This window comes from Peromyscus californicus, unplaced genomic scaffold (genome assembly GCF_007827085.1).
Source record: "Peromyscus californicus insignis strain IS unplaced genomic scaffold, ASM782708v3 Scaffold_12__1_contigs__length_115047231, whole genome shotgun sequence".
In the NCBI taxonomy this organism is placed as follows: Eukaryota; Metazoa; Chordata; class Mammalia; order Rodentia; family Cricetidae; genus Peromyscus; species Peromyscus californicus.
The window spans coordinates 75,905,602-75,932,484 of NW_026294413.1; the positions used below are offsets into that span (position 1 = coordinate 75,905,602).

At 42.1% G+C, this 26,883-nt stretch overlaps 1 protein-coding gene and 1 pseudogene across 2 annotated transcripts; both read right to left on the bottom strand.

Moving 5' to 3' along the window:
* Positions 1-544: 544 nt before the first annotated feature.
* Positions 545-26,705, bottom strand: Mapk1ip1l (mitogen-activated protein kinase 1 interacting protein 1 like). Of its 2 annotated transcripts, none has more exons than XM_052733416.1 (4): positions 26,561-26,694; positions 15,898-15,919; positions 13,931-14,623; positions 545-4,522 (listed from the first exon to the last, which is right to left on the bottom strand). In XM_052733416.1, the coding sequence occupies exons 2-4, from the start codon at positions 15,913-15,915 to the stop codon at positions 4,514-4,516; spliced, it is 720 nt and encodes a 239-aa protein (XP_052589376.1). In that variant the 5' UTR covers positions 15,916-15,919; positions 26,561-26,694; the 3' UTR covers positions 545-4,513. The 2 variants fall into 2 exon arrangements, with proteins under 2 accessions (XP_052589376.1, XP_052589375.1); XM_052733415.1 differs by lacking the exon at positions 545-4,522 and adding an exon at positions 9,793-11,797 and having other exon boundaries at positions 26,561-26,705.
* On the bottom strand, positions 15,926-19,729 carry LOC128107503 (60S ribosomal protein L37a-like; annotated as a pseudogene).
* Positions 26,706-26,883: the final 178 nt, after the last annotated feature.

The following is a 26,883-nucleotide window of genomic DNA, read 5'->3' on the forward strand; positions in this document are numbered from 1 at the left end:
CCTGGGCCTACCTCAGGATTGTCTTACATTTCTATTTCACTATTTCTTAGCTCTATTTTATTTAGGTGGGCACTTTCAGGCATACAGAATATCAGAAACAACCCTAAAGGGTAAAAGGCTGCAATCTTTTCCAAAATTCTCACTCTTAGCCCACTTACACGGTAGCTGTAAGGCTGGCTAACTCCCATGACTCAACCTCATTAGGCTTAAAGTGACCCTCACCACATGTGTGACAGAGCAAAAGGAGTTGGGTGGTGGCCACAGGGGTGGAGAGATGGCTCCCTGACTTCAGGGAGAGATAACCTGGTTATAGAGTGGCCTAGCCTTGGGGGAGGTCCTCACTACAGGTATTGGCATCTTTGGCTGAAGACGTTTAGGGAGCAAGGCTCTTTCCAGGCAGACTGGTGGAATTCCTTAGAGAATGCAGGTATTACAGGCCCTTGTTTTCTTTAGGACTATAAACAGAAAGTTAACTGGGCTCTGGACTTTTTAGGGAAGCCTAGAATTGGGCCCCAGGAATAAAATACATGGAGAAACTGTGAAATCATGAAAACACATTTCTTAAGAAGGTTTTCAGGTATTATACACAAAAACAAACAACTTTACCTTAAAAATATCAAGTATCACATCTGTAACCTACTTCTAATTATAATTACTTCTTTAAGCAACTTTGTCTTTGCAAATACAGCAGCAGATGATTAAACCTAGAATTTTCCATTTCTTACAGTTCATAGTACAAACGTGTCTCAAACCACACTACAGGCAGCTTAAGTGAAAACGCATAGACTATAAAATACATCAAATTTACCATTATTCAGTGAGTGGAAAATCACAATCTCAAGAAAAGCATTACAAAAAGCCTTTATAGAGCACATACAAGTCAAATCTACTCAATGGCAACAAGTCAGTGTCTGTTAATGAGTGACAGGCTGTGCACAACGTCTGCACAGGAAAAACATCCTGTTACTTTGCACACTTGAATAGTTGCACTGATCAGCACTACAATCTTGGAAGATATTCTTTTGCTTTTGTTGTTTCTTCGAGACAGATCTGTCTATGCTTCCTGAATGCTGGGATTAAAGGTGTGCACCACTACCACCTGGCTCTTGAAAGATATTCATATATGTATGAATACACACACACACACAGAGTTTAACAAGCCAGGGACATGCCTTTAATCTCAGCATTGGGGAGGCAGAGACAGGAAGACTTTTGTGAGTTGCTCATCTACATTAAGAGCTCCAGGGTAGCCAGAGTTATATAGTGAGACCCATGTCAAATAAGAAATTAAGTATCAAATTCAATGCCATTTAAAATGCCCCAAGACAAATCTGTTATCTTGAGTTATTGTTCATTACTTTTTATTTAGGTGGCAGGTAATGGTGTGGCTAACTCTCTAGCCCAGATGTGCACATTGGATGGACTCAGTCCGCAGATGGGTTCTGCAGCTACAAGTGTGCATGGATTCTCAGTCCCCATCACCATGACCCATCTGTGTTTGACTTGGCAGAATTCTGAAAACAGTGTGACGTTTGCTCCCCGAGGGCCTGCACTGCTCTCAGCAGCCCCTTCAGCAAAGCTTGCACTTCTTTAAACACGGTAACGGTTAAAGGCTTGTGCTTAGGCTTGACTTTCCAGAGCTTTCAATGCTGGCATTTCACAAAGCTAGCTCTAAATCAGAGGCGGAGGAACACATGGCACTAGTAGTTTAGAAATGTACACAACTACCCCAAGTTTCAAAAGGTGTGTGTGTGTGTGTGTGTGTGTGTCTGGAAAGTGTTAGCTTGTGAGGTGCATCATGACTGTTTGCTAAAACGTTCTGTTGCCTGCCCTGTTACCCTCTGACAGTAAGATGAACAAAGGAAGAATTCTTGGAAAAGAAGTATACACTGTAAAACCCAAGATTTCAACGTCAGAAGCACTATTCTTACACACACCTCAATGTTTTTGCCATATTTATTTAAAAATTTTTGTCAGCCTGTGTCAACAAATTCTGTAATTTGGACCAAACACTTATTGACAAGCTGTCTTTTTAGAGACCAGTCCTAGTCCAGCATGGCTTATTCTGAAGAGAGCATTACTCTTTTCTTAGGTTAAAACACAAACAAGAATAGAAAGCCCTTTCTGGATTATTTTCCTCATTTGGCTACCTTTTATGCTTTATTTTATTTTTGCTTTTGTTGATTGTATCTTGAATCCAGAAATACTCTACCCTGACAGCAACAGGAGAAATGTTCTAAACAAAACAAAAATAGAAAATTCTGCCATACCTTTGATTTCCACTTACATTTATAATAGTAATAAATTTATTAAGTCCCAATTATCAGTTGGAAAGTCCAAAACACAGGGTTTAAATGGAAGTACTGTCCACAGCACAACATGCAGGATGGGTCATTAGATTCTACTAACTACCCTCCCCCCAAACACCAACAAGAAAACAGCGGCTGATGAACTTGGCAGCTAATTATTGGCTTAAAATTACATTGGTAGGCAGGGCAGTGACAGTATGTTCCAGGGCCCAGATGCCCAGACTGGCAGGGCGCCCCCGGGAGGAGAATCAGCAATCTTTTTGTGGCTGCTAAGCTTAATTCAATCATTATATCCAGTTCTGCAAATAACAAAATGTTCCTTTCAAAATTGCATTACACTCTAAGAATGGGTTTCTTGCTCTGCTAGAGTGCTAGAAAAATTTTGGCACCAAATGCACTTAAAAGTCTTAAGGCTTAAGTTAATGCAGGAGGTATCTTTGGTGAATCAATGTCTGAATGCACCTGGTAGTAAGATCAGTGGCATTTTGGGGTCACCAGTCACTGCCATGGCACCCCTGGCACACATAGCACAAACAAGCTCAAGGACCATGCTTTGCTGTGTGAAGCCAAAGACTGTAAAATCTCACCAAAAGCTGGACAAACCTCACACCTAGAGCAGCAGTGCGAAGAGGACAGCTCCGAGTTCCAAAGAAGTGGACCACACCGAAATGCTGACGCTCACACCCACGGCTGACTTGGGCCATGACTTTCTCCCCATAACAAGGTCTTAAACCTACCAGGGGGCAAATCCAGCATCCCTTTTTTCTATTTCTTTCCAAGACAGGATTTTTCTGTGTAGTCCTGGCTGTGCTGGAACTCACTTCGTAGATCAGGCGGGTTTCAAACTCAGAGACCTGCCTGCCTCTGGCTCCCGAGTACTTCAGATCTTCTTTAACCCCTTAAGTTGGAGTGGGAAAGGGTCTGTCATTCAGGCCTTGTTGCTACTGGGAGAGCACAGCAGACTGCCTTCCAGACTCATAGCAGGTCCGGAAATGTCCTTAGGAAAATGTTCTTTGGGAAAGCAAGGTGTGCAGTCATGCACACCGATCTAGATGGTTACGTGTCTGCAGGAGCCACATGTCAGCCTCTGCTTCCTACTGGTCTATTGAGAGGTCTGACCGTGGCTTTGTCAACTAGAGTTTCACCTCCAGTTGTCCTGTATACTACGGCCAAGCAACATGTATTAATTACATGTGCAATTCTGGAACAACTCAAATGGGTTGTGGTTCAGTCATTATGAGAAATGTCATTTGGAATTCAGAACATTTTTTTTCCATTAAAAAATGTCATAAATGATGTTTATTTAGTCCAGCCAGTAACTTAACTTATAAGGAAATGGACCACCTTTTGTAAATGCTTTAAGAAAAAAATGACTTGCGAATTCCAAATCAGATGGTCAAGGACATCCCTGTGTTGGCCCTGCTGTCCGCTGAGTTCCCAGCTCCAGCTGCTGGCTTACACAGCTGGGTGGACAGGAGGCCCTGCAACAGTGACTGCCCAGCAGCAGCTGCCTCACTCATCTCCTCTTCCTACCTTCCCGAGGCTGGACAGTCTGACTCCTGTATTAAACCTTAAAACTTGTTTAAGTGCATTTGGCACCAACATTTTTCTAGAGCTCTGTCAGAGCAAGAAACCTGTTCTTAGATCATAATGCAATTTTGATAGGAACATTATCTTATTTTGGCAGAACTGGGAATAATGTTGAATTAAACTTAGTAAACACATACACAATACATTTATGTAGCTAAAATATAACAAGAGGTCCTGGTTTGTGTAGGTAGAGGACCTCAAAATGTTGAGGAGTCATGTTTCAATTAAGTGACTGTTTTCAGTTATATGGGAGTGCAGGATGATTATAAAACAATACTTGAATTACTTTGCCAATTAAGTTACAGATTCTAACAATAATCCATGTCATTTTAGATTGAGGGTACAGCTATATTTTAAACAAGTATTATCAAAAGCTATTTGATATACACAGCCACATTAACCACACTTGATTTGCTTTTACAACTTTATCTGATTGTACCCATGTGATGTTCTACATATCCAAACACATGAAGCAGGAACTCTCTGAGGTACAAAAGTTGTTCTTTCATGAACGTCCTTCACCAATAGCGAAACCAGCCATTTGTATATAAGCCTTCATGTGCATGTACATGTACTTCAAAAAGCAATGCGCCATCTCTTCATCCACTGTCAACTTAATGGTACTGCAACAGAAAAAAAGGGAAAAAAAATCAATTTCTAGAATGGTGTGTGGGTGTCTATGTGAACACGACAGCCAGCAGAACAAAACAACTGTTGGAACAGTACAAGAATGGAGTCATGTGAGATTTCTGAGTGCTCGTGAGAAAACTCCAAGAAATTAAGACAAGTCTTGTGACCTCAGTTTCTTCAATAAAATTGATGGTGGATTGTTTTTGTGTCTCTCCCAGATGCACCAGACAGGAGTGAGTTTACTTCAGATCATTCATCACAACTGGCTATTGTTATTCATTTATGTGCTTCTATGGAGAAACGTTTTTGCTGCGTTCAGCTTGCCCATCACGCGTGCTTTGCACTTGTGATTGAACACTTTACTCACGCGAAAACTCTTGACCCTCAAAATATAAAATGTCGGAGGCTCTAAATAAATATAGTGGTTATTGCATGAGACTTTAGTCTACCTCATTTATGGGCTCCATTCTCCCAGGTCCCACCCCTCTAGAACAGTGACAAGTGGCGCCCAGAATAGGGACCTGAAGTCCCTACAAGATTAGAGAGTGGGGATGCTCACACAAGGAAGTGAGAATTACAGGACAGAAACCAGGGAAGGCTTTGCCTGATGTCGACCTCTCTTTTTTAAAGAGAGGAGGAGCGCAAGTATTAAAATCAGAACTATAGCCGGGCGGTGGTGGCGCACGCCTTTAATCCCAGCACTCGGGAGGCAGAGCCAGGCGGATCTCTGTGAGTTCAAGGCCAGCCTGGGCTACCAAGTGAGTTCCAGGAAAGGCGCAAAGCTACACAGAGAAACCCTGTCTCAAAAAAAAAAAAAAAAAAAAAAAAAAAAAAAAAAAAAAAAAATCAGAACTATTAGATTGCTTGCAAGTATTTCTGGTTTCCAGAAGAAGGAACTTTAGGTGAAGGAGTATAGGACAGAGTCCAAAAGAATACTGAATAAGGCATAGAAACAAGAGGAAAGATCCCCATCCAATTTTGGTCACTTGGGCATTAATTCGGACTGTTATAAAAATGCTTAAGGAAGATAAGGAGACTATTAATCATAAGGTAGAGAAGGATAGTTCCTTGAATGAATATAAACTGGATGATCAAATCTTAAAATTGGTAAAAGGGGCAAAAAAGTAGATTTTTCCCTGTTTCAGTTTCCCAGGCAAAACTGAAAGTACAAACAGGGTCATCCATAACTATGCTGGCGATGACCCTCAGCTCCCTCACTGGAGCCTCCTTTCGATAGGTTTCCTCCACTGCCTGAAGATGATCCGGAAGCATGCGGTGAGGAATCTGACAATCAATCTAATCTTATACTCCCCCCATTTCCTGATAGGGATTTAGGAGAGGCTATGAAAATGTTAAGTTTACAACCAAGGCAAGCTAGGACATAGCAGGGAAACGGAATTCATCTATCAATTCTCCAGACTCATGGCTGCATTTGGTATTTCCAGTGCAATTTCAGCAAAATCAAAATGTTTATCAGGGATCAAACATGGATATAAAGATTTTAAAGAGGCTTGTACTTCTTATGGACCTACTGCTCCATATTGATATGAATATCTTTTTGGTTAGAGCATTATTGCACAAGGATGCTTTATGATTTTCATGCAATTATTAAAATGGTTCTAAGCCCTTCCCAATTTCTCCAAAGGCAAATATGGCTTAGAGATGAAGCCCATGAAAAAGTCTGGCAACCAGGACTGAGGGGTGATCTGGGAAATGTCTCCTGATATGCTGATAGGGACTGGAGCAACAGACCATCAGTTGGATAACAGCTCTCCCACATTAGGGACATAACTCTGGCTGCTTGGATGAAAACTGATAGGGGATCTGACTCTGGGTCTAGTTATACATATATATATAAAAAAATCACATAAGGTTCCTCTGAGCCTTATGTTGATTTCAAAGGGAGACTCAAACATGTCATTGAGAAACAAGTAAAAAGGGAACAAGTTCAAGCATTATCATTAAACAGCTGACTTTTGATAATGCCAGTGAAGATCACCAATGAATAATTAGACCTCATGGAGAGATAGGAAATGTTATAGACTTTCTCAAGTCCTGAGAAATGTGGGGACTTACAAACTTAGAGCAAAATTAGCTGCTTTTGAAACCCATGCCCTTCAAACAAAGACCTCAGCAAAATGTTTCAATTGTGGCTGACCTGGCCACTTAACAAAGGAACACTCAGAATCTAGGAGCTCCTGGCTTATGCCCTAAACACAATAAAGAAAAACACTGGGCTAAGGAATGCTGGTCTAAATTTGATAAGGATGGAAATACACTGCCTAGTAACAATGACAATACCAGTCAACAAGGAGATTAGAGGATTAAAGTAAAAAAGCAGTAACATTTGTGCCAACTTCAAACTGTAAAACATCTATTTTTTCGGTATAAACTACTACTCAAGGAAGAGCTGCTATTGCTATTCCTTGCCCTAAAGATATTCCCATTTCCCACGTATGCAGACGGCCAGCCAAACCAGTGGAAACTCACGAACTGTGGACCAATAGCTGTGGAGTCCCAACAGGACTGGACTAGACCCTCTGGATAGGTGAGACAGTTGTTTAGCTTAAATTGTTTAGGGGACCCCCAGGCAGTGGGATTGGGATCCGTCCCAGGTGCATGAGCTGTTTTGGAGCCCAGTGCCTATGGTGGGACATCCTGCACAGCCTTGGTGCAAGGGGGAGGGGCTTGGACCTGCCTCAACTGAATGCACCAGGTTCTGCTGACTCCCCATGGGAGACATTGCCTTGGAGGAGGTGAGAATGGGGGGTGGGTTGGGGAGAAAGGCTGGGGGGCGGGAGGAGAGGGAGATCTGTGGCTGGTATGTAAAATGAATAGAAAATTTCTTAGTAAAAATGAAAAAAAAATTCCCATTTCCCTTCTTCAGTGTCCTTTTAAGTTACTTAAAGGATATTGGGGACCTATACTGAATGTTGCAGTTTATTCATGAAAGGAATAATAGTTCATAGAAGAGTCATTGATGAGGACTATATACAGGAAATTGCAGTCATGATCACAGCGCCCAATGACCTGCAAATTAATGTAGGAGAAAACAATTGCATAATTGCCATTTCACAGAAAAATGTGCTTCGAGAGGAAGAATTTGGCACTACAGATAAAACTGAAGTTTTAAGCACTTTATGATAAACCATTACTGGACTTAAAAATAACAGGAAAGCCTTTTACAGGATTGATTCTGGAGCTGACTGATGTCTGTATTATAACATAGAATGGCCTCCAAATGGCCTGTTATGGAAGTAAATTAAACCCTCCTAGAGTTGAGAACTATGAGCTCTAACAAGATTAAACAAAGTGGTACAAAATTAAAATGTGTAAGTACAGAAAGTATAATAGTAGTCCTACAGCTTTATGTTACTGATGCTCCCATTCATCTTTGGGGAAGAGACTTTTTACAAACTAATGAGATCTTTATTCCACCTCTAATGCCACCTATTCATAGGAGCAATGGCTAATGAAAAGAACAGGACAGCAACAAGGAAAAGGGCCAGGCAAAGAGTTGCAGGGAATTATTAAACCTATCTTCCCACAAGGGCAAAATCATGAACACGATTGGGTTTTTCACAGGGGTCATTGAAAGAAATGCCACCTCTAAAAATGACACGGAAATCCAGTAAGCCTCTCTGGACACCTCAATGGCCCTTTTTTAAAGATGTAGTACCTGCACATCTGATTGACACAGAACTCTAAATTTCTCTGGGCTGTACCTCAGTCTTCAGAGAATGCTTCTGCAGTATGCTCTTCTCTTACACAAACTTTTGCTGTTATGGGAGTGCCTACTAAACTGACAATGGACCAGCCTACAGTAGGAAAAAAATTAACTTCTAGAAGGAATGAGTATTAATCATATTACAGGCACTCTTGCCAAGGCATAATTGAAAGAACATAAAACGAATTACTAAACAATAAACAGGAGCACCAAAGGATATTCTTGCACTTTATTTACTGTTAAATTTTTAAAAATTGCCTCAAGGCGGTATGTTTAGAAGAGCTCAAAAACATTTCTCTATAGAACATTCTCAACTGCCTTTAGATGGGCCTGTGTGGCTTAAATAATTCGAGACTTGGAAGCCTAGGTGGCTGGGGAAAAAAAAAAATCAGGATTGGATATGAGTCTGTCATTGCTGACGGATCCCTCAAAACATTGTGAATTCCTCTTTGGCTCCTCCAGCCCTGGACCATCAGAGATGATGGTGGAGGGCCTCCAGCTAAAGGGCAAAAGATATTGAGCAATACACCAGAAGTCAAATGTGCCCACCTGGCAAGTTAAAGCCCTATGCACCATGGGAGAGGTTATTCTACAACACACAGAGCTCCAGGCCACCCGAGAATCGCTTTCTGGCGATGCTAGCTGCTTTGACCTGGGCATCTGCAGTGAGTGCCTCTGAGCACAGGTATTGGTTTTATGTTTCTCATTCTCCTCTGCTTCAACTTGTAGATGAACAGATCCAGCTCCTGTTATCTTTACTAATGACCCTGTGTTTGTGCCTGGACCACGGGACTGTAATAGACTCCTTCATTCATCTGAATACAGGACTGCATTTAATTTTCCTAGAGATTTAAATCACTTTCTATCTGCATAGGGCATTATAACATTTATGTTCCTATTAAAATTCTATAAGATACCATAACTACTAATTATACGAGTCTCTTTTCAAGCTACTCTCTAGATTTTCATGATCAATATATTGTAACCAATAGTACTGGACATAGTCTAGATCTCTGTTCTTCGTGGCAGAGTATTACACACAATGTTTTTCACTGTTTTAATATTATTATAGTTATAATTTGTTTGCTTATAGCATACTCATGCATCAAACAATAATTAGATTTATCTACAACATCTCAAAATTACAGCACCCTGGATATCTTGAGTTACAAAAACCAAAAAGGGGGAGACATCAAAGCATGGTGCAAGACTGGAGTCTTGTGAGAGATTTCTGAGTGCTTGTGAGAAAACTCCAAGAAGTGAGACAAGTCTTGTGGCCTCAATGTCTTAAAAGACACAGAACTGTTTGGAATATGCTTTCATACCCCTCCCAGGCGTAGTGGATAGGAGTGAATTGACTTCAGCTGTTGTTAATCATATGCCTCTATGGAAAAACATGTTTTTGCTGCATTCAGCTCACCTACCACATGTGGCTGTCTGCCAGATGCAGACTGCCCATCACGTGTGGCTTCCTCCGCCACATGCAGCGGTGACAAGTAACACTCTGCAGAGGCAAGACAGCTCAGTTCAACAGGATTCAGTAGCTGGTTCAAACTTTGGAGTCTGAACCTGAGTAGTTTATTTTAGGCATACTTAAGTACAGTGCAATTTAGGTGAAAGATTTCCTGGTGATAAATAACTCAGTCCCGTGTGTACAATGACGCTTAAGACAGGAGTACATAGAAACACTCTGTAAAGTACATATGACATCTTACATAAAGATGAATCTTACAGATTGACAAGTTCACGGTAAACGTCTGGGGGAGGACCCAGTGTGATCTTGACCACACATATCGCGCAAAGGTCACCAGGCTATTAACCACATCTCCTCCCAGTCTTCTGGGTGGAAAACAGGTTATACATCTCCTCCTTAGAAGAGACAACCCTGTGTGTTTAACATTCCTGGTTCCCCTAGCGCTTTCACATCTCCTCCTTTTTAATTTTTAAAGAAAAATTGTGGTCAAGGTTAAATGCACTGTTTGCATGGCTAGTTTAATATAGGCAAGCATAACAGAATTATAAGAATAGCCAACAGAGGACCAAAGAAAGAGGAACGCTATTTTAACCATGACAGCCATTCAAAGGTCACCTGTGAGATTTTATCTCTATGCAAATCATTAATTTTATCAATGATAGTATGAGAAAAATCTGATACATTAAAGCAACAAATCCCAGAAAATTATTGACAACTATGATTATATCTGAGCAACAATAATCCATGGTAGCTCTATTTTGTCAAACTGTGGTTCTCAATTCACCCATCTCTGACAAATTTTCTGCTAACATATTTGTTGTAATATTAGTAGTTTTACTAATCAGACAGGCTATCTTTGAGACCTCTCCTTGTATTACAGTAATCACTTCTGGAACTGGTAATAAAAAAGCTCTAGTGGCTGTAACTACCACAGGATGCAATAGACGCATAGAATCATCACAATTTTCAGGAAGAGCTCTCTATTCTATTATCGATTGCAAAGATCTACTGAACAAAATGGATGTAATATGGCCTCTCCCACATAAACCTTTACAACCCGCGGGAAGGTCATTACAAGCAGCATTTGCATTATTAAAAAAGCGTCCATCGAAAAGGCAGTTGTTTACCAGAGGGAAGAGTATGATTAGACGTGAAATTGCAATAAGGAGGGATAGAAGTACATTTAAAGCAGAAACAATGTACAAAAAACCAAAAACAAACAAAAATCCACTACTGACAGGACTGTCAGGGGGAGCCCTATGAATATTGGCATTGGTAGATTCTATTTTATCCTCTGTTATTTGTGAATAATGCATGAGTAACTTCTATGTTATATAAATTTCTTTTTAAGAGCCCAGGATAGACGGGTCTCCTCTGTACAAAAAGATTGGTCTTGTTGACTGATACGCACCAAATGAAGCTAGGTTATTTTCTAAGCCATTGGCAACAGATAGCACTATTCTAGGTACAATAATATCAACTCTAGTAAGCAATACATCAGAAATTCCTTTTTTAAAATCTTCATACAACTATAATTTCCACTCTCAGAGCTTTCGAAAGAGTACTTAGTTATGCTAAAATCTGAATTATTCCATTTGGACTGATCTCTTTGATTAGTCCAACCAATATATCCTCCATTCATGTGACTAAATATTTATATATCTTCTTTTGTCCAGACAACTGGTCCCAAAGAATTAAATAATCCTTAGCATGGCAAAACAACATCATACTGTTTATTACAGGTATACCTTTACCTCCCTCAACAAAAAGTCATTTGGGATCTGAAGGGTCACGCTGAGAATTAACATGTAATATAGCCATTAAACATAACAGCATCATTTTGGGGTCAGTTGTACTGTGTCCTTGTTCTTTCCCCAAGGTCTCAGCTTGTTGAGTTAAATTCTTGATGTCTCCCCAAGTTATTGGCTTACAATTCTTCCTCTTGGGATTCCGCTTCTTGATAGCTTTCTTGTCTACCTTGAGAACTTTCATTTGTCCAGTGGACTCTGGGCTGCTCTCCTGGTCAGATACATCAGAATGGGAGCCACCTGGAACTTCATTGACTTTCTAGAAAAACACAAGCATAACCTTGCCCCTGATGTTAGATGAACACTGGGCCCTTCCACTCATTAGCCTCTAGAGCTTTCTATTTAACCTATACTTTAGGCTGTGTCTCTTTTACGGCAAAATGCTTTGGGGCAGCAGAAGAAATATTATCCTTTAAAGTGAAAAAATTTAAAGTTAGTAGAGCTACATGTAGCATACTGTGTGGGGATTTAGGTGAGTGTCTATACCCCCTTTTTACTTTTAAAATTTGCCATTTAAGTACCTGGTGGTGTTGTTCCACAACAGCTTGACCCTGTGGATAAGGGATTCTAGTAACATTATTACTATTCCATAAATTCCAAAATTCTTTAAAGTATTTGCTGGTATAAGCAGGACCATTATCAGTTTTTAATTGCAATGGGAGTCCTAGAGAGGAAAACGTATATAATAAATGAACAATGGCATCCAAGGTTGTTTCACCCCTGTGAGCAGAAACAACAATCACATTAGAAAAAGTTTCAATATATTTTAGACGTCCAAATTCTGAGAGAAGAGTATATCTGTTTGCCAAATGGCATTAGATTTCAACGCTCAGGAATTAATTCCTTTAGCAGATAGCAGTGGGGTGAAAGAATTTAACAAGGACAGGTTCTGATGATCTGCTGAGCTTGGTCACGAGGTAGAGGATTACACCTGCAAAGATTCTGTATTTTGATGAAGTTCATGAGCGTTCTGAGCGACCTGAAAAGAATTAGGGATGAGGAGGCAGCCAGCACATTAGCTTGAGCGCTAGTAGATGTTACTGGACCTGGTAAATCAGAATGAGCATGGATACAAGTTATAACACAAGGTTGAGTTCGTTGTCATATAGATGGCTGAAGGGAGAGAAATAACTGTGAAGTAACGTCAGTAGTGGGCATAGGTTTAAGTCTTGCAGTTTCTAACAGAGAACAGTTTGAACACAACATGCACAATCAGTTAAAATATTCAATGGCTGAGAAACATCTCAGCATGGCCCTTGGCCACTCAGATAGCGCAAAGGTCACCAGGCTATTAACCACGTCTGCTCCCAGTCTTCTGGGCAGAACACAGGTTATATGTCTCTCCTGTTGAAGAGACAACCCAGTGTGTTTAACATTCCTGGTTCCCCTAGTGCTTATCTGTGAGCACAACGACCTCTGTGCCTCCCACATATAATCAGTACATGTAGTTATTAACTTTATGGTGGCTTAAAATAAACTTACTATACAATAAATGCAAACATCAAGAATGCTGTGGCATACTTTGCAAGAAAAAAATGGGAGGGGGGGCGTCGGGGAGAGAATATAGCAAGAAATTGTACTAATGAAATCCCGGAAGAAATTTACTAAGAATGTTTGTCTTCAGAGCTGAGATGGTTATTAATTACTCAATGTAGAGATGTGCTTACTTATCTGGTGGTTTAGTAGTTAACAGACTGCTTTCTAAGAATAGTGGCGTAGTGCCAGGCTCAAATATACCAGGGAGGGGACCAGGCGGTGGTGGCGCATGCCTTTAATCCCAGTGCTCAGGAGACAGAGGCAGGAGAATCTGTGACTTCAAGGCCAGCCTGGTCTACAGTGAGTTCCAGGACAGCCAAGGCTACACAGAAACTCTGTCTTAAAAAACCCCCCAAACAAACACAAAAAACCAAAAACAACCAACCAACCAACCAACCCAACAAACAAAACAAAAACCCCAGGGAGAACTGTGTGACATGGGCAGTATCTATTATCTACTCAGTGCCCCATGTTCTCTCCATCAACCCAGACAAGCGTTTTCTCGAGCTGCTCTTTGATGTGATGCAGTAAAAGGACACCAAGAATTGTAAAACAGCCGCTCTGCCCAACAACACAGCCCAAGACATGCGTCTCAGTCATCTAAGGGTCCTGAGGAGCATACTGCTCATCATAGTCCAATGTCTTTAGGGATCTCTGAGATCTTCCCTTGCTTTTTTTAATAGCAGGAATACTTCTGCTCTTTGAAATGCTGCACCTGAACCCGAAGTGCTTACATTGACTCAGTGTATAAATTCACAACCATGTATTAGAACTTCTCTACTCTGTCACTTAGAATACTCTCCCAGTTTCTCAATGTGACTTTGACTACATTGTCAATAACAAGCGCAACACTTACATGGGGGCCACCAGGCATTGGTGGAGCACCAGAAGGTCCTGAAGGCACTTGGTAAGGATTATTTGGAACAGGATGGGGTCCTGGTATGGGATATGATCCTGCAGGGCCAGGATATGGTGCTGGTGGTCCCCAGGCTCCTGGTGGCACAGTGCCCCATGGAACAGGCGGTGCTCCTGACACTGGAGGAGGAGGAGTGGGATATGGCCCTGGAGATCGATATGGCATATTAGGATGCTGCCCCCCAATTCCTGGTGCCCAAGGTCCAGAAGACATGGATCCCCATGGACCTAAAGTACCAGCTGGATCTGTGGGTGCACCATATGGCCTAGGTAGCTCCGGAAGGGGCATATTTGGCGTAGCATATGGCCCTGTGGGGCCAGGACCCGGCACAGTAGGGGCTGGATAAGGACCACTAGGTGGGGGACATGATGGTCCAGAAGGAGGAAAGGGTGCTGGGGGTCCTGGCGGTAGTCCAGTTGGAGGCATGGAGGGATACATTCCTGTTGGTGTTGGTCCGAAAGGCACAGTGGAGGGTGCTGCAGCACTTGGTGGGAGTCCAGATGGCATAGCAGGTGGAGCACTTGGGTTACTCCAAGGGTTGGAGCCTGGCCAGCCTTGAGGAGACTGGCCAGCTTTTGTATTGCTCACAGCAGACGTTTTGGCAGAGGATGGTTCAGGCAGCGCATCTGCCAACTGGAATACAAAATAGATATGTCTTATCTGTCTTATCCAGGGGCAAGTCAAAGCAAAAATGGCGATAATCCCATACAAACTACACACAATACCCGGGGATTACAAGCCCCAGTGGCACCTTCAAAGACTAAATTACTCATCTTAAAAAAAGCACTTGAGGTGTTATCTTGAACATTAACTTCACAGTGCAAATTCTCCAAAGCTCAACTTATCTAAATACAGCTAGTTCTACTGTGTTTCATTTCTGAGCACTGTAAATAGAATGCAGTATGGTAAATAGGACAGGATACGATCTCTACACTCGACTCTCAACCTTTACTTTTTCAGTTTCAAGAACAGTTTTGGGGTTAAGTTCTGCATTAAATGAGGCAATTTATGTAATGTTGTAAATACAGTTTAAAGTAAAAGACATTATTTTTGAGACAAGGTTTCATGTAGCCCAAGTGGACCCTCAACAAAACAACTTATTTTTATGTATGTGTGCATGCTGGTTGGTTTGTTTTGCCACCTCGACACATGCTGGGGCCACCTCAGAAAAGTCAACTCCAATGGAGAAAATGCTTTTGTAAGACTGGCCTGTAGGCAAACCTGTGAGGCATTTTCTTGATTAATGCCCACTGTGGTAACTACCATGCCTGGGAAGGTGGTCTTGAGAAATATAACAAAGGCAGCTGAATGTGACTCCAAAGAGCAAGCCAGTGTCCCTCCATGGCTTATGTTCTAGTTCCTGCCTTGAGTTCCTACCCTGGCCTCCCTTCATGACGGACTGTGAGCTCCAAGATGAGGGCAAGCTTCTCCTTCCAAGTTGCTTTCTGTCATGCTCTTTATCACAGCAACATGAAAGCAAACTCATGCATGCCTTCATGAGTTTATACAAATAACACACATGCCTGGAGCTGGTAGAGGCCAAAGGGTATTGGACCCCTGGAACTGGAGTTACTATGACAAACACTTATACACATACATAAATAAAAATAAATCTGAAAAAAAAAATCATATGCCTAAAGTCCAAGCGTGTATCTTTTTAAGTTAAAAAGCCATAGATGCCTTACAGTTAGGACCATGTGGTTTATTTTGTTTGAAGTTGTCCACTATTTATAAGGAGACAGGGTCTCACTGAATAGCCCAAGATTGCTTGGAACTCACAAGCTTCCTGTCCCAATCTCTATAGAGCTGACATTACAAGCGTATACCACCTTCCCAGGCAATATCATGTTCTCCTTAAAAGAAAAAAGAAAAGAAAAGAAAAGAAAACTTAGCAAGGTTCAACTTACCGAAAATTCATCTGACATTTTCCTAAAAAAAGAAAATTTCAAAATTAGTATTTGTATTTTATACATTTTAGAAAGAATTTTTTGTGTATACATTTTACTTACATGGAATCTTTCTCATTTATGTTTTCTTCTATATAGGAAAATTTTTCTATTAAAATTGAGATGACCATACCAACTTGATTCTTGTCAGGACTGAATTATCTACCAGTGGGTTCTCACTGTCCAGGCTAACCTCAAACTCCTGGGTTTAAGCGATCCTGCATCGCCAAGAGATCCTTGGTAGAAACTCCTTGAATCTCTCATATGACCAAGTGTAGACTTTACAGCTCAGCTTGAACCACAATTTATGGTACGTTTTGATTTTTTTTTTGACAGCAGGGTGGAGTATATTTTATCTTATACTCCCAGGTCATAGTCCATCACTGAGGGAAATAAGGCAGGATCCAAGTGTTATGAACTGAAGGAGAGGCCATGGACAAATGCTGTTTACTGACTTGCTCAGCTTCTTAAACATTTTATTTTTGAGATTATAATTAATCTCCCCCTTCCTTCCTCCAAGCCCTCCCATACACCTCTTCTTGCTCTTTTAAATTCATGGTCTCTTTTAAAAACCAATTATTGTTACATGTATGTGTGTATATACATATATATTCCTAAATGTAAGCTGCTCTGTCTGTATAATGCTACTTGTTATGCTGACTGTGGCTGGATAGGTTCTTTTGAGCACCGGCATAGCAAACATACACTCATCTCTCCTCAAGTCTAACTATGTATAATCAAGAAAAAGCACCAGAAGTAGAATAGAGTCAAACATGCAAGCTTACCTAAATCTACCTAGCACAACCTATGCAAATTTATGCTGTATCCTTTAAACTTCAAACAAACAAACGAAACCTCTGGATATTACCAAAGCTTTATAACCTGCTTTAAATCACGACAGATTAACCATCTTTTTAAACCCAAGGCCCCAATTATATTCACTTCCTGTGATTCCTCTGCCATCACTGAATGGACCACTTGCATTACTGTATTAGACAGGGAATCCAGGGCAAGTGTTCATGCCAGACAATCTATATTTATATATTTATTTTTGAGACAGGATCTTCTGTATATCAGGCTGGCCTTGAACTTGATCTATAACAGAGAATGACCTCGAATTTCCCAGCCTCCTGCCATGATGTCTGGTTTATGTGGTACCCCACCCCGTACCAATTTTCAAGTTCAAGTATAATCAACACTGGATAAAGTGCAAAGGTAAGTGTTCACCTTAAGCTTGGCCCACTACAAACAAGATACACTTCCATTCCTTTCTGGTCACCGACCCCCGATGTCACTTTCAGTCCTGAATTTGCTAGTCCTTGTGTATCACTAGAAGAAAACAGGTTCTCTTTTTCCCTTGTCATTAACACTTAGTGATACATCACTCTACCAAACCATTTTGTTAGATGGCAAGAAAGCTGTACCGTGAGACAAAAACTTTCTGCAAAGGCCCTTTTAACTCTCTTAATGGTATTTATTCATCTGTCTCTGCTTGGGTTTTTGTTATGTAAATGAACTCATTTGTTAGAGGCTAGGCAGTCTCAAACAGTAGCACTTCTGGTCTCTCAGTCCCTTCAGTTTTCTGATGGAGACTTCACTGTGACCTCAGAGGTAGTGTTGCAGGTTCAGGCCCCGCCAGCCACTGTTTTCATGTAGGAACCACAGTGTCAGATGCCAAGAGTTCATCCCTTTATCTTGCTTTTGCTACAGAAGGAGCAGATGTACTTGGTGTGCTGGCTGATACCAATTTTCTTCACCATTTTCAAGAAGGAGGCACCATAGTGGGTCCCATATTTCCCGACAATCCCTACCTTCTTGGTGTGTTTGGCCATGCCACCAAAACCTAAGCCCAAGCTGGGAGAGGTGTTTCTACTTTTGATGTCTCAATTTTATGATCAACAAGTTGAGTATGTTTATGGTTTAATGTGTTTACTATTTCTCAATTCTTCTGAGTTAATAAATAAATAACCCACTCCTTCTCAATTAATGGGACAAGTTACCTTTAAAACACTTGTGCTACCACTAAAAATAGTATTTACTGAATGCTTACTGCGAACAGGGATGTTCTCTACAATGCAAATTTTATTGTCACTCCAGCTCACAGGTCAACTTGTTTAAGCAGAGAAGAGGTTCAAACACACATGTAGCCTGACTCTAGCTGACCAGGCACTATATGCAATTTTCTCACAGGTACAGGACTTCTGATCTGCAAGTAGCTCTCACATTTAACTAGGATACCTTTACATTTTAAGCAGACAGTTGTGCTAGCTACACTGTATTTTCTTCAGATGTCCCTGAATTTCATGGTTAATTTTCTGTGTGTGTGTGTGTGTGTGTGTGTGTGTGTGTGTGTGTGTGTGTGTGTGTGAGAGAGAGAGAGAGAGAGAGAGAGAGAGAGAGAGAGAGAGAGAGAGAGAGAGAGAGAGAAGAACAAAATACCTGACATCTGACATTCTGGTGAGAAATGCCTTCAAGTTTATCGATGGATTTGGGTGGTAGCTGATGTGTTGAAAACGTTAAATCTCATGAAGGAACGAGACACAGGCATATGCTGGTATTTGCCTTCCTTCTTAGATAGGTTGTCGGGGTTTCTGGGCTGGCACTGAACGGGTGGGTGATCAAGCAGTCCTGTCCTAACACTGGAGTAGTTGGGACCTGCATGTGCCACCACACCACCTTAGTGTACATTTCCCCCCAGGTTTCTAGCTCCTTTTCTTGGGGATATAAATAGGCTCCTTGGACCATATTCTCTAACTGGTTACCCATACCTAAGCAGAGCTTTACTTTTGCAAGCTATGACATTAGTGGATTATTTCCTATAAGTCTTCCAGTTGATTCTACAGTTTCCAAGGAAACAGTTTTACTGTATTTTCCCAATACCAACGGCTCCTTTCTATTTGCATCAACTAGGACTCAAATAATAAAAGATTAAATAGTGATGGCTGTACATGGATCTTGTTTTTAAGGCTCCTAAAATGCTTTTGATGTTTAAGCATGATTATTGCTTTTAGTTTGAGATTTAGGGACAAAAATAGACAAAAAACAACAAAAAACAAAGAAAAACCCCAAAGAAAACCCCACCACTACTAACAACAAAAAACACACTAAAGAAGTTTTTGTCTATACTGTGTTGGAACCCACTCCCAGAAGCCACATGCAGCTTGTCTGCCATGTGCAGCTTGCCCTTGTGTTTGGACACTTCACTCACGTGAATCCTCTTAACCCTCAGAGAGGAAACTGTCTGAGATTCTGAAATCAAGTGGGCCACTGCAGTGAGACTTTCATCCACCTCCAATGTTCATCCTTTTCTCATATATTCTATTATTCTATCTCGACCGCAGTTTCCCTTCCTTCCTCTTCTCCTCCCCAGATCCACTTCTCCATTTTCCTTCAGAAAAGAGCGGGCCTCCCAGGGATAGCAACCAGACACGGCCTAACAGTTACAATAAGACGAGCACATACCTTCTTGGCAAGGCTGGACAAACAAGGCAACTCAGGAGGAGGATAAAGGGTGCCTAAAGCAGGCAAAAGTTAGAGACAGCCCCCTGCTCGTATACACCATAACATATATGCAGAGGACCTAGGTCAGATCCACATAGGCTGCCTGACTGTCCCTTTAGTCTCTGTGAGCCCCTAGGAGTCCTGGTTAGTTCATTTCGTGGGCCGTGTTCTGGTGGTGTCCTTGTGGTTCGGTTCCTACAATCCTTCCTCTTCCTATTCTGTGGGATTCCCCAGTTCCATCTAATGTTTGGCTCTAGTCCACCTCATTTATGGGCTCCATTCTCCCAGATCTCACCACCTCTAGAGCAGTGACAAGTGGTGCTCGAACAGGGACCTGAAGTCCCTACAAGATTAGAGAGTGGGGATGCTCACACAAGGAAGTGAGAATTACAGGACAGAAACCAGGGAAGGCTTTGCCTGATGTCGACCTCTCTTTTTTTTTTTTTTTTTTTTTTTTTTGGTTTTTTTTTTTTTTTTCGAGACAGGGTTTCTCTGTGTAGCTTTGCGCCTTTCCTGGAACTCGCTTTGGAGACCAGGCTGGCCTCGAACTCACAGAGATCCGCCTGGCTCTGCCTCCCGAGTGCTGGGATTAAAGGCGTGCGCCACCACCGCCCGGCGACCTCTCTTTTTTAAAGAGAGGAGGAGCGCAAGTATTAAAATCAGAACTATTAGATTGCTTGCAAGTATTTCTGGTTTCCAGAAGAAGGAACTTTAGGTGAAGGAGTATAGGACAGAGTCCAAAAGAATACTGAATAAGGCATAGAAACAAGAGGAAAGATCCCCATCCAATTTTGGTCACTTGGGCATTAATTCGGACTGTTATAAAAATGCTTAAGGAAGATAAGGAGACTATTAATCATAAGGTAGAGAAGGATAGTTCCTTGAATGAATATAAACTGGATGATCAAATCTTAAAATTGGTAAAAGGGGCAAAAAAGTAGATTTTTCCCTGTTTCAGTTTCCCAGGCAAAACTGAAAGTACAAACAGGGTCATCCATAACTATGCTGGCGATGACCCTCAGCTCCCTCACTGGAGCCTCCTTTCGATAGGTTTCCTCCACTGCCTGAAGATGATCCGGAAGCATGCGGTGAGGAATCTGACAATCAATCTAATCTTATACTCCCCCCATTTCCTGATAGGGATTTAGGAGAGGCTATGAAAATGCTAAGTTTACAACCAAGGCAAGCTAGGACACAGCAGGGAAACGGAATTCATCTATCAATTCCTCCCCAGCCCCAATGCGGGATGCTCAGTATTTCCAGTGCAATTTCAACAAAATCAAAATGTTTACATGCACTACCAATCTATTTCAAACTCTAGAAGGATATGCATTGGACAAAAGAACTACAGCTATCTGAATTCAGACTAAAAGAAGTATTTGTATTTAGTGTGGAACCTTTACTGCCTTTAAACTTATTTTCCCCACTAAACTGTTTCCTCCAGGTATTAGAGCATAAAGAGGATAAACCTTTGGAATGGATTTATTCACACCACAAGGGCCATAAAATACTAACTGCTTACCTTACTCTTCTTGCTTAATTAGTAAATCAGGGTAGGATCCGATGTCAACAATTACATGGATTTTGATCCTTGCTGTATTACTAACAATCAGCTTTAAAGACTGTTATAGAACTCTATGGATTTTCAGATTTCATTTGCATATTATTATGGAAGGATATGACATCATTATCTAGCTAGTAAGCTATGGGATTTTCTCATGTGAACTGAATTTGTGATTATGAAAATTGTCCAACCATCTCCCATCCCACAGGCAGATACTTATTTTATTGATGGCCCAACAGGTGAAAATGGTTATTTTGATTTATCTATTTTGGTTACTTCCTAGGTCCTTAAATATTGTTTCAGTTTCTTCTTATGTTGTAGGATTCTTTTCATCAACAGAAACTGCTTGAATTTTGTCTTCATGTTGTTATGCTTGCATTACTACAGGAACACAACTTCTGGTCAATACCCATATACATCCATTGTTTATTTCATACTCCTGCAGTATGAAACTCTAACCTCCCTGGTCTTACTGCAGAAGGAAATGAACAAGCTGATGCATTAACCTGCCCTATTTTTACTTCTCCAGAAGAAAACTAGGAGGGGTGTGCATCTGTCATCGCACATGGAGTCACTGAAAGATCATGCATTCCTCTTTGGCTGGAGGACCATCAATTCAATGGCAGTGGAGGGTTAGGAGACACTGAAAGTCACCAGAAAGATAGCAAACCTCCAGCTAAAGGATAAAAGGAGGTATCAACCATATTATCAGAAGTCAAGTCTGCCAACCTGGGGCCGAGTTAATGACCTGTGCACCAAGGGAGAGGTTCCTTCACTAATGACTCTGTATTTATGAATGGACTTTGAGACTATAATAGACTCATTCATCCAGTTTAATTTTTCCTAGGGATTTAAATCACTTTCTATTTGCATAGGACATTATAACATTTGTTTTCTATTAAAAGGCAAATATGGGCTTACATTCTACAAGATACCAGAGTCATAAGTCTCTTTTCAAGCTATTCTCCATCAATAAAATGTAACCAATAGTACTGGACAGTTTGGATTCCTGTTCGTGGTGGCAGAGTATTACACACAATGATTTCACTGTTCTAATATTATCATACTTTGTTTGCTTATAGGATATCATGCATCAAATGACTATTAGATCTATCTACAATGTCTCAAAACAAAACCACTCTGGGTATCTTGCATTTAAAAGAATCAAAAGGGGGAAGATGTCAGAACACGGTGTAAGAACAGTCATGTGAGGAGATTTCTGAGTGCTTCTGAGAAAACTCCAAGAAACCAAGACAAGAAGTCTTGTGACCTCAGCTCCTTCAAAAACACAGAATTGTTCTTGGGATATGCTTTTGTGCCCCTCCCAGTTGGATGGGATAGGAGTGAGTTTACTTCAGATTATTCATTACAACTGGCTATTGTTATTTGTTTGTACCTCTATGAAAACACATTTTATTTTCTCTGAATACAGCTTTCCCTTATGATTATAAATTTTACTCATGTGACTCCTCTTAACCCTCCAGTGTATAAATTGTCTGATGCTCTGAATAAAGTGGATTATTGCATGAGACTTCAGTCCACCTCACTTACTGGCCCCATTCCCATTCTCCTAAGTCCCACCATTCTAGAGAGGTAAACAGTACGATGCTGGAGCTTCCTTGCAGAAGGTCACAACACCTAGGTTTTCTCATATCAAAACCCCAACTGTACTATATCAAACACCCAACTGTACTAATGCCAATGAAGTGGTTGTAAATTTTCGCATATAAAAAAAGAAGTTTAGAACCTGGCAGTGGTGGTGTACACCTATAATCCTAGCACTCGGGAGGCAGAAGCAGGCAGATCTTTGAGTTTGAGGCCAGTCTGGTCTACAGAGCGAGTTCCAGGACAGCCAGGGCGAAAAAAATCAAACCAAATAAATAAAAAACAAAACAAAAAGCAAAAGAAGAAGTTTAGAACCAGGAGTATTTTTAGGTTAGGTGAGATGGGGCACACCTATACTCTTCTGGAGGCCATGGCATTGAGGCGGGAGGGCTGGGAACTTGGGCTAGCCTGTGCCACATACACATCTGAGGCTCAAACTCAAAAAAGACACTTTTTTCTTTTGCACAACTGAAAGCTTTTACTTCCCAAACTCTCCATTACTATTTCGAACACCGGTTCTCCTCCAAGAACAAGGTATGGGCAGGCAGTGCTGTTTGCTTTCCTTGCTTCCCAGTTTCCTCCCTGTTAGATAGGGTCTCATTGTTCCCAGGCTGAAAAAGACTTATTTCCTTAGGAATAAAAGTAGAAAAATATAGTGTAAGTATCTTTTGCCAGTCACTGGAAGAGAAAAATACAATACATCAGTAATTTCTATGGTCTTTCAGGCAATCATCCCATCCAAAGTTTAAGAAAGCTAAAATCCTTGGCGGGAGCGGGGAGAACAAGGGAATCCGTGGCTGATATGTAAAATTAAATTAAATTATAAAATAAAATTAAAAAAAAAAGAAAGCTAAAATCCATTGAGTTATTAGTGACAACTGGCAAGCAATACTTCAGAAGGCTATCAACTCTACACTTAAACATCAATCCTTTTTGACAAAAGCAGGTTTCTTAACATCTGTAAAAATTGCAATTCCTGGACACTTCATCAACCAAGAATCTAAACAGACAGACAGACACACATACACACAGATATATAAATTCAGAGAAACCAAGGAAAATCAGGACTTTTGTGATTTTAGTGTGAGTGTTAATATTCTGATCCCGCCCCTTGGGGCCACCCTGTGTCCTGAAGCAGAAGCCCTTCTTAAGGAAAAACTCTGACTTGCTCTCTCTCCCTCCACGCTCACGAGGTATGCACCCCACAATACCCCCCCCCCCCCCCGCTTCTTTCCTATCCTCTCTTCGCCTCTCTATTATAATAAACCATTTCCGAGCAATGTAGCATCTGGGTTGTGCATGTCACCCGCTGTCCCACCACCATGGCCCCATGGTGTAGATCACCAACCGTCCAGCCCGCCGCTGCATCTGCCCAGTACGCCAGCATGTTTCCCTGAACGCGTGGGGTCCCCGAGTAATAATTCATAACAGTGAGAACAGTGTATTATACTGAACACAGATTCTGAATTAGAATCTAAGTCAGCTTTCAGTACTGGCTAATTTATCAGATTATATTCAATTTTAAAAATGAGTAAGTAAAAAAGCATGGGACATTCTTGAACATTTAAAAATTCCTAGTATCTTTTATAAATTATTCATATTTATTGGAACCCAAGTGTGACACACTGCTGGACTTTGGGGGTAATTAGTGGCATGGCATAGACATTCTTGGTGTCTCTGCAGTCTAGAAGTAAGGGAGTCTTAGGTTAAAGAGAGGCTCCAGGGTAAGAACAGTTTGTATAAATCTGGGAGGGAGAACGGACAGTCTGTGGAAAGCAGCCGTGGTTCAGATTGGTTGGAATACTGAAAGAAAGCAAGTTCTAGCAGAGGTCTCTAGACAAGGATCCAAATCCTTTAACTTTATAGCTTACTTGAATCCACTTCTGTTTCTGGACATACTTAGAATGGGCCAGTAATGCTACATGGGAACTAAACAGGACCCCATCTGACCAAGCAACTAAACCAGTGCCTGGAAAATAGATAAGCAACAATCCAATTCTCCTTCTTGCTATTTTTTTTTTTTTTTTTTTTTTTTTTTTTTTTTTTTTTTTGGTTTTTCGAGACAGGGTTTCTCTGTGTAGCTTTGCGCCTTTTCCTGGAACTCACTTGGTAGCCCAGGCTGGCCTCGAACTCACAGAGATCCGCCTGGCTCTGCCTCCCGAGTGCTGGGATTAAAGGCGTGCGCCACCACCGCCCGGCTTCTTCTTGCTATTTTTAAGTTACAAATATATATATATATGGGTTTGTTCCCGTCAATGCAGGAGGCCTGAAGTGCAGAACTCCCTGAAGCTGGAGCTACAAGCACTGTGAGCGGCCTCATGTAAATGCTGGGAACAGAACTCCAGTGTTCTCCAAAGCAGTGCATGCTTTTAACCTGAGCCGTCCATCTCTCCACTCCTCGGCCCCATCTTCCCCTTCTCTCGTTTAGACACAGTGCACAAAGGTAATGGAGTAGACTCTCTGTCTGGCCTCTGGTCAAATCCAGTTAGCTGAGTCTCATGAAGGAGAGTCAATGGTTATTTCCCAGAGATTTGCTGAGGCTTACATAAATCTGTAAACAAATCTCTTAAATCACTGCCTAGCACAGAGCAAAAACTCAACATACGTTACCTTTCACAGCTACTACAATGTGACCACAAACCTTTGTCTATTTTCAAACCAGAAAGCTTAGAAAATGCAACCCCCTGTCTTAAGTATGGCACAAAACTTACTTGGTGTCAAAAGGTGACCTGACTGTATTTATCCATTTTATTTTCCATTCACCCCCAGCTATGAGTATTTACGACTGCAGTATTTTTTTTTCCTTTCTCTGAAGTTTTGAGGACTGAATTTAGGGCCTCACAGGAGGCCAGGCCCACGCTCAATTACTTGAACAACCGGCCCAGTCTGTACAAATTATTAATACTGGGTTAACGGCCCCCGAGTCTAGGGGTGTTACCTCTCCTCTGAAATAACAGTCTTTATAAATTACAAAATCTGAAGATTGCTGAATTCCTAAGCATACTGGCCTCAAGACTCAACCTCAGTTAAGAGAATGAAGATGGACATCGTGATTCCTTCTGCAATCAAAAAGCACATTCCAACTTCGGCAACTGCATTAAAAAGTTTCTGAAGCAAATTAGTTTTGCAGAGTGGCTCCTACACATCATGAATAGGAAAACTACTCTCCCTAGCGAAGGAGCACCACTAAACAAAGACTTTCGAAGACGACCCCGGTAATGAGGGTTTGGCTTCAAAAACGGGCCTTTACCACACCGGGGGTACACGTGTGTGTATACCCACAGCAGGCTGTAATGGATCTAAGGTGGGGTCTGGTTTGATTCAATATTAGGATTAGTGAAAACATTATTTTCGGTTTTCAAGGCAGGGAGGAAAATGGTTCAAGCGTTGTATCTGCGCCTAAATCGTACAAATGGAGAACGGTACTCAGGCCCTCGGCACACTCTGTCCCGGGGAGTCGTTTCACGAATGGGTAATTACCAACAGCAAGAACCTTGTCGCACAGTTATTCAGGCGCCAGACCTTCCTGTAAAGGAGGAGTCGGGTCTCCTCCACCGCCGGTTTTATTAGCAATCAGCGGCAGGGATACCGGTGGCGGGGCACGGGGCAAGGGGAGCCAGGCGAGATGCTCTCTAGGGCTAAGCGAACAAAGGGAATCCGGGATCAACCGGAGCGAACCGGTCCCCGGCGGGTCCCGCCGGCGGGAGCGTGGGGGAGGGTCGCCCGCTCCCGCCCCACCCCCACCCCCCACAAGCCTGGCGTGACGCGGTCGCCCGGGAATCCGACCGGCGCTACATCAGACCCCTCGGCCGCCTGGTCCCGGGAGGAGCCTCTGAGGCGGCCGGCCGCCGAAGGTTCCAGAGCCGCCCGGCCCCCGGGGACCCCGCGTCTCCGCGCCGTCTCCCGCCAGCCCCGCGCCCCCTGGCCCCCCCGCGGGCGCCAAAGCAGACTCACCCGGCAGGATCCGAGCCCTAGGCGCGGCACAGTGGCGGCGAGGAGTCCGGAGAGACGAGCAATGGAGAACCGGCCGGAGGCCTGACGGACCAAGGCGGCAGCGACACGGCTCCTCCTGGCACCGGAAAGGGAAGCGCGGAGGCCCGCCGGGCCACCCGTTGTTTCCGCCCACCCCGCCCGGCGCCCCCAGCCGGCCGCCCGCAAAATTGCAGGCAGGACCGCGTGGCTCCAGGAGCTAGGGCGGGTTTTTTTTTTTTTTTTCTGAGTGGAGCGCGGGAAAGCTTCACCGCTTCCTGAGTTCAAAAGACCCCTCAACGAAAACC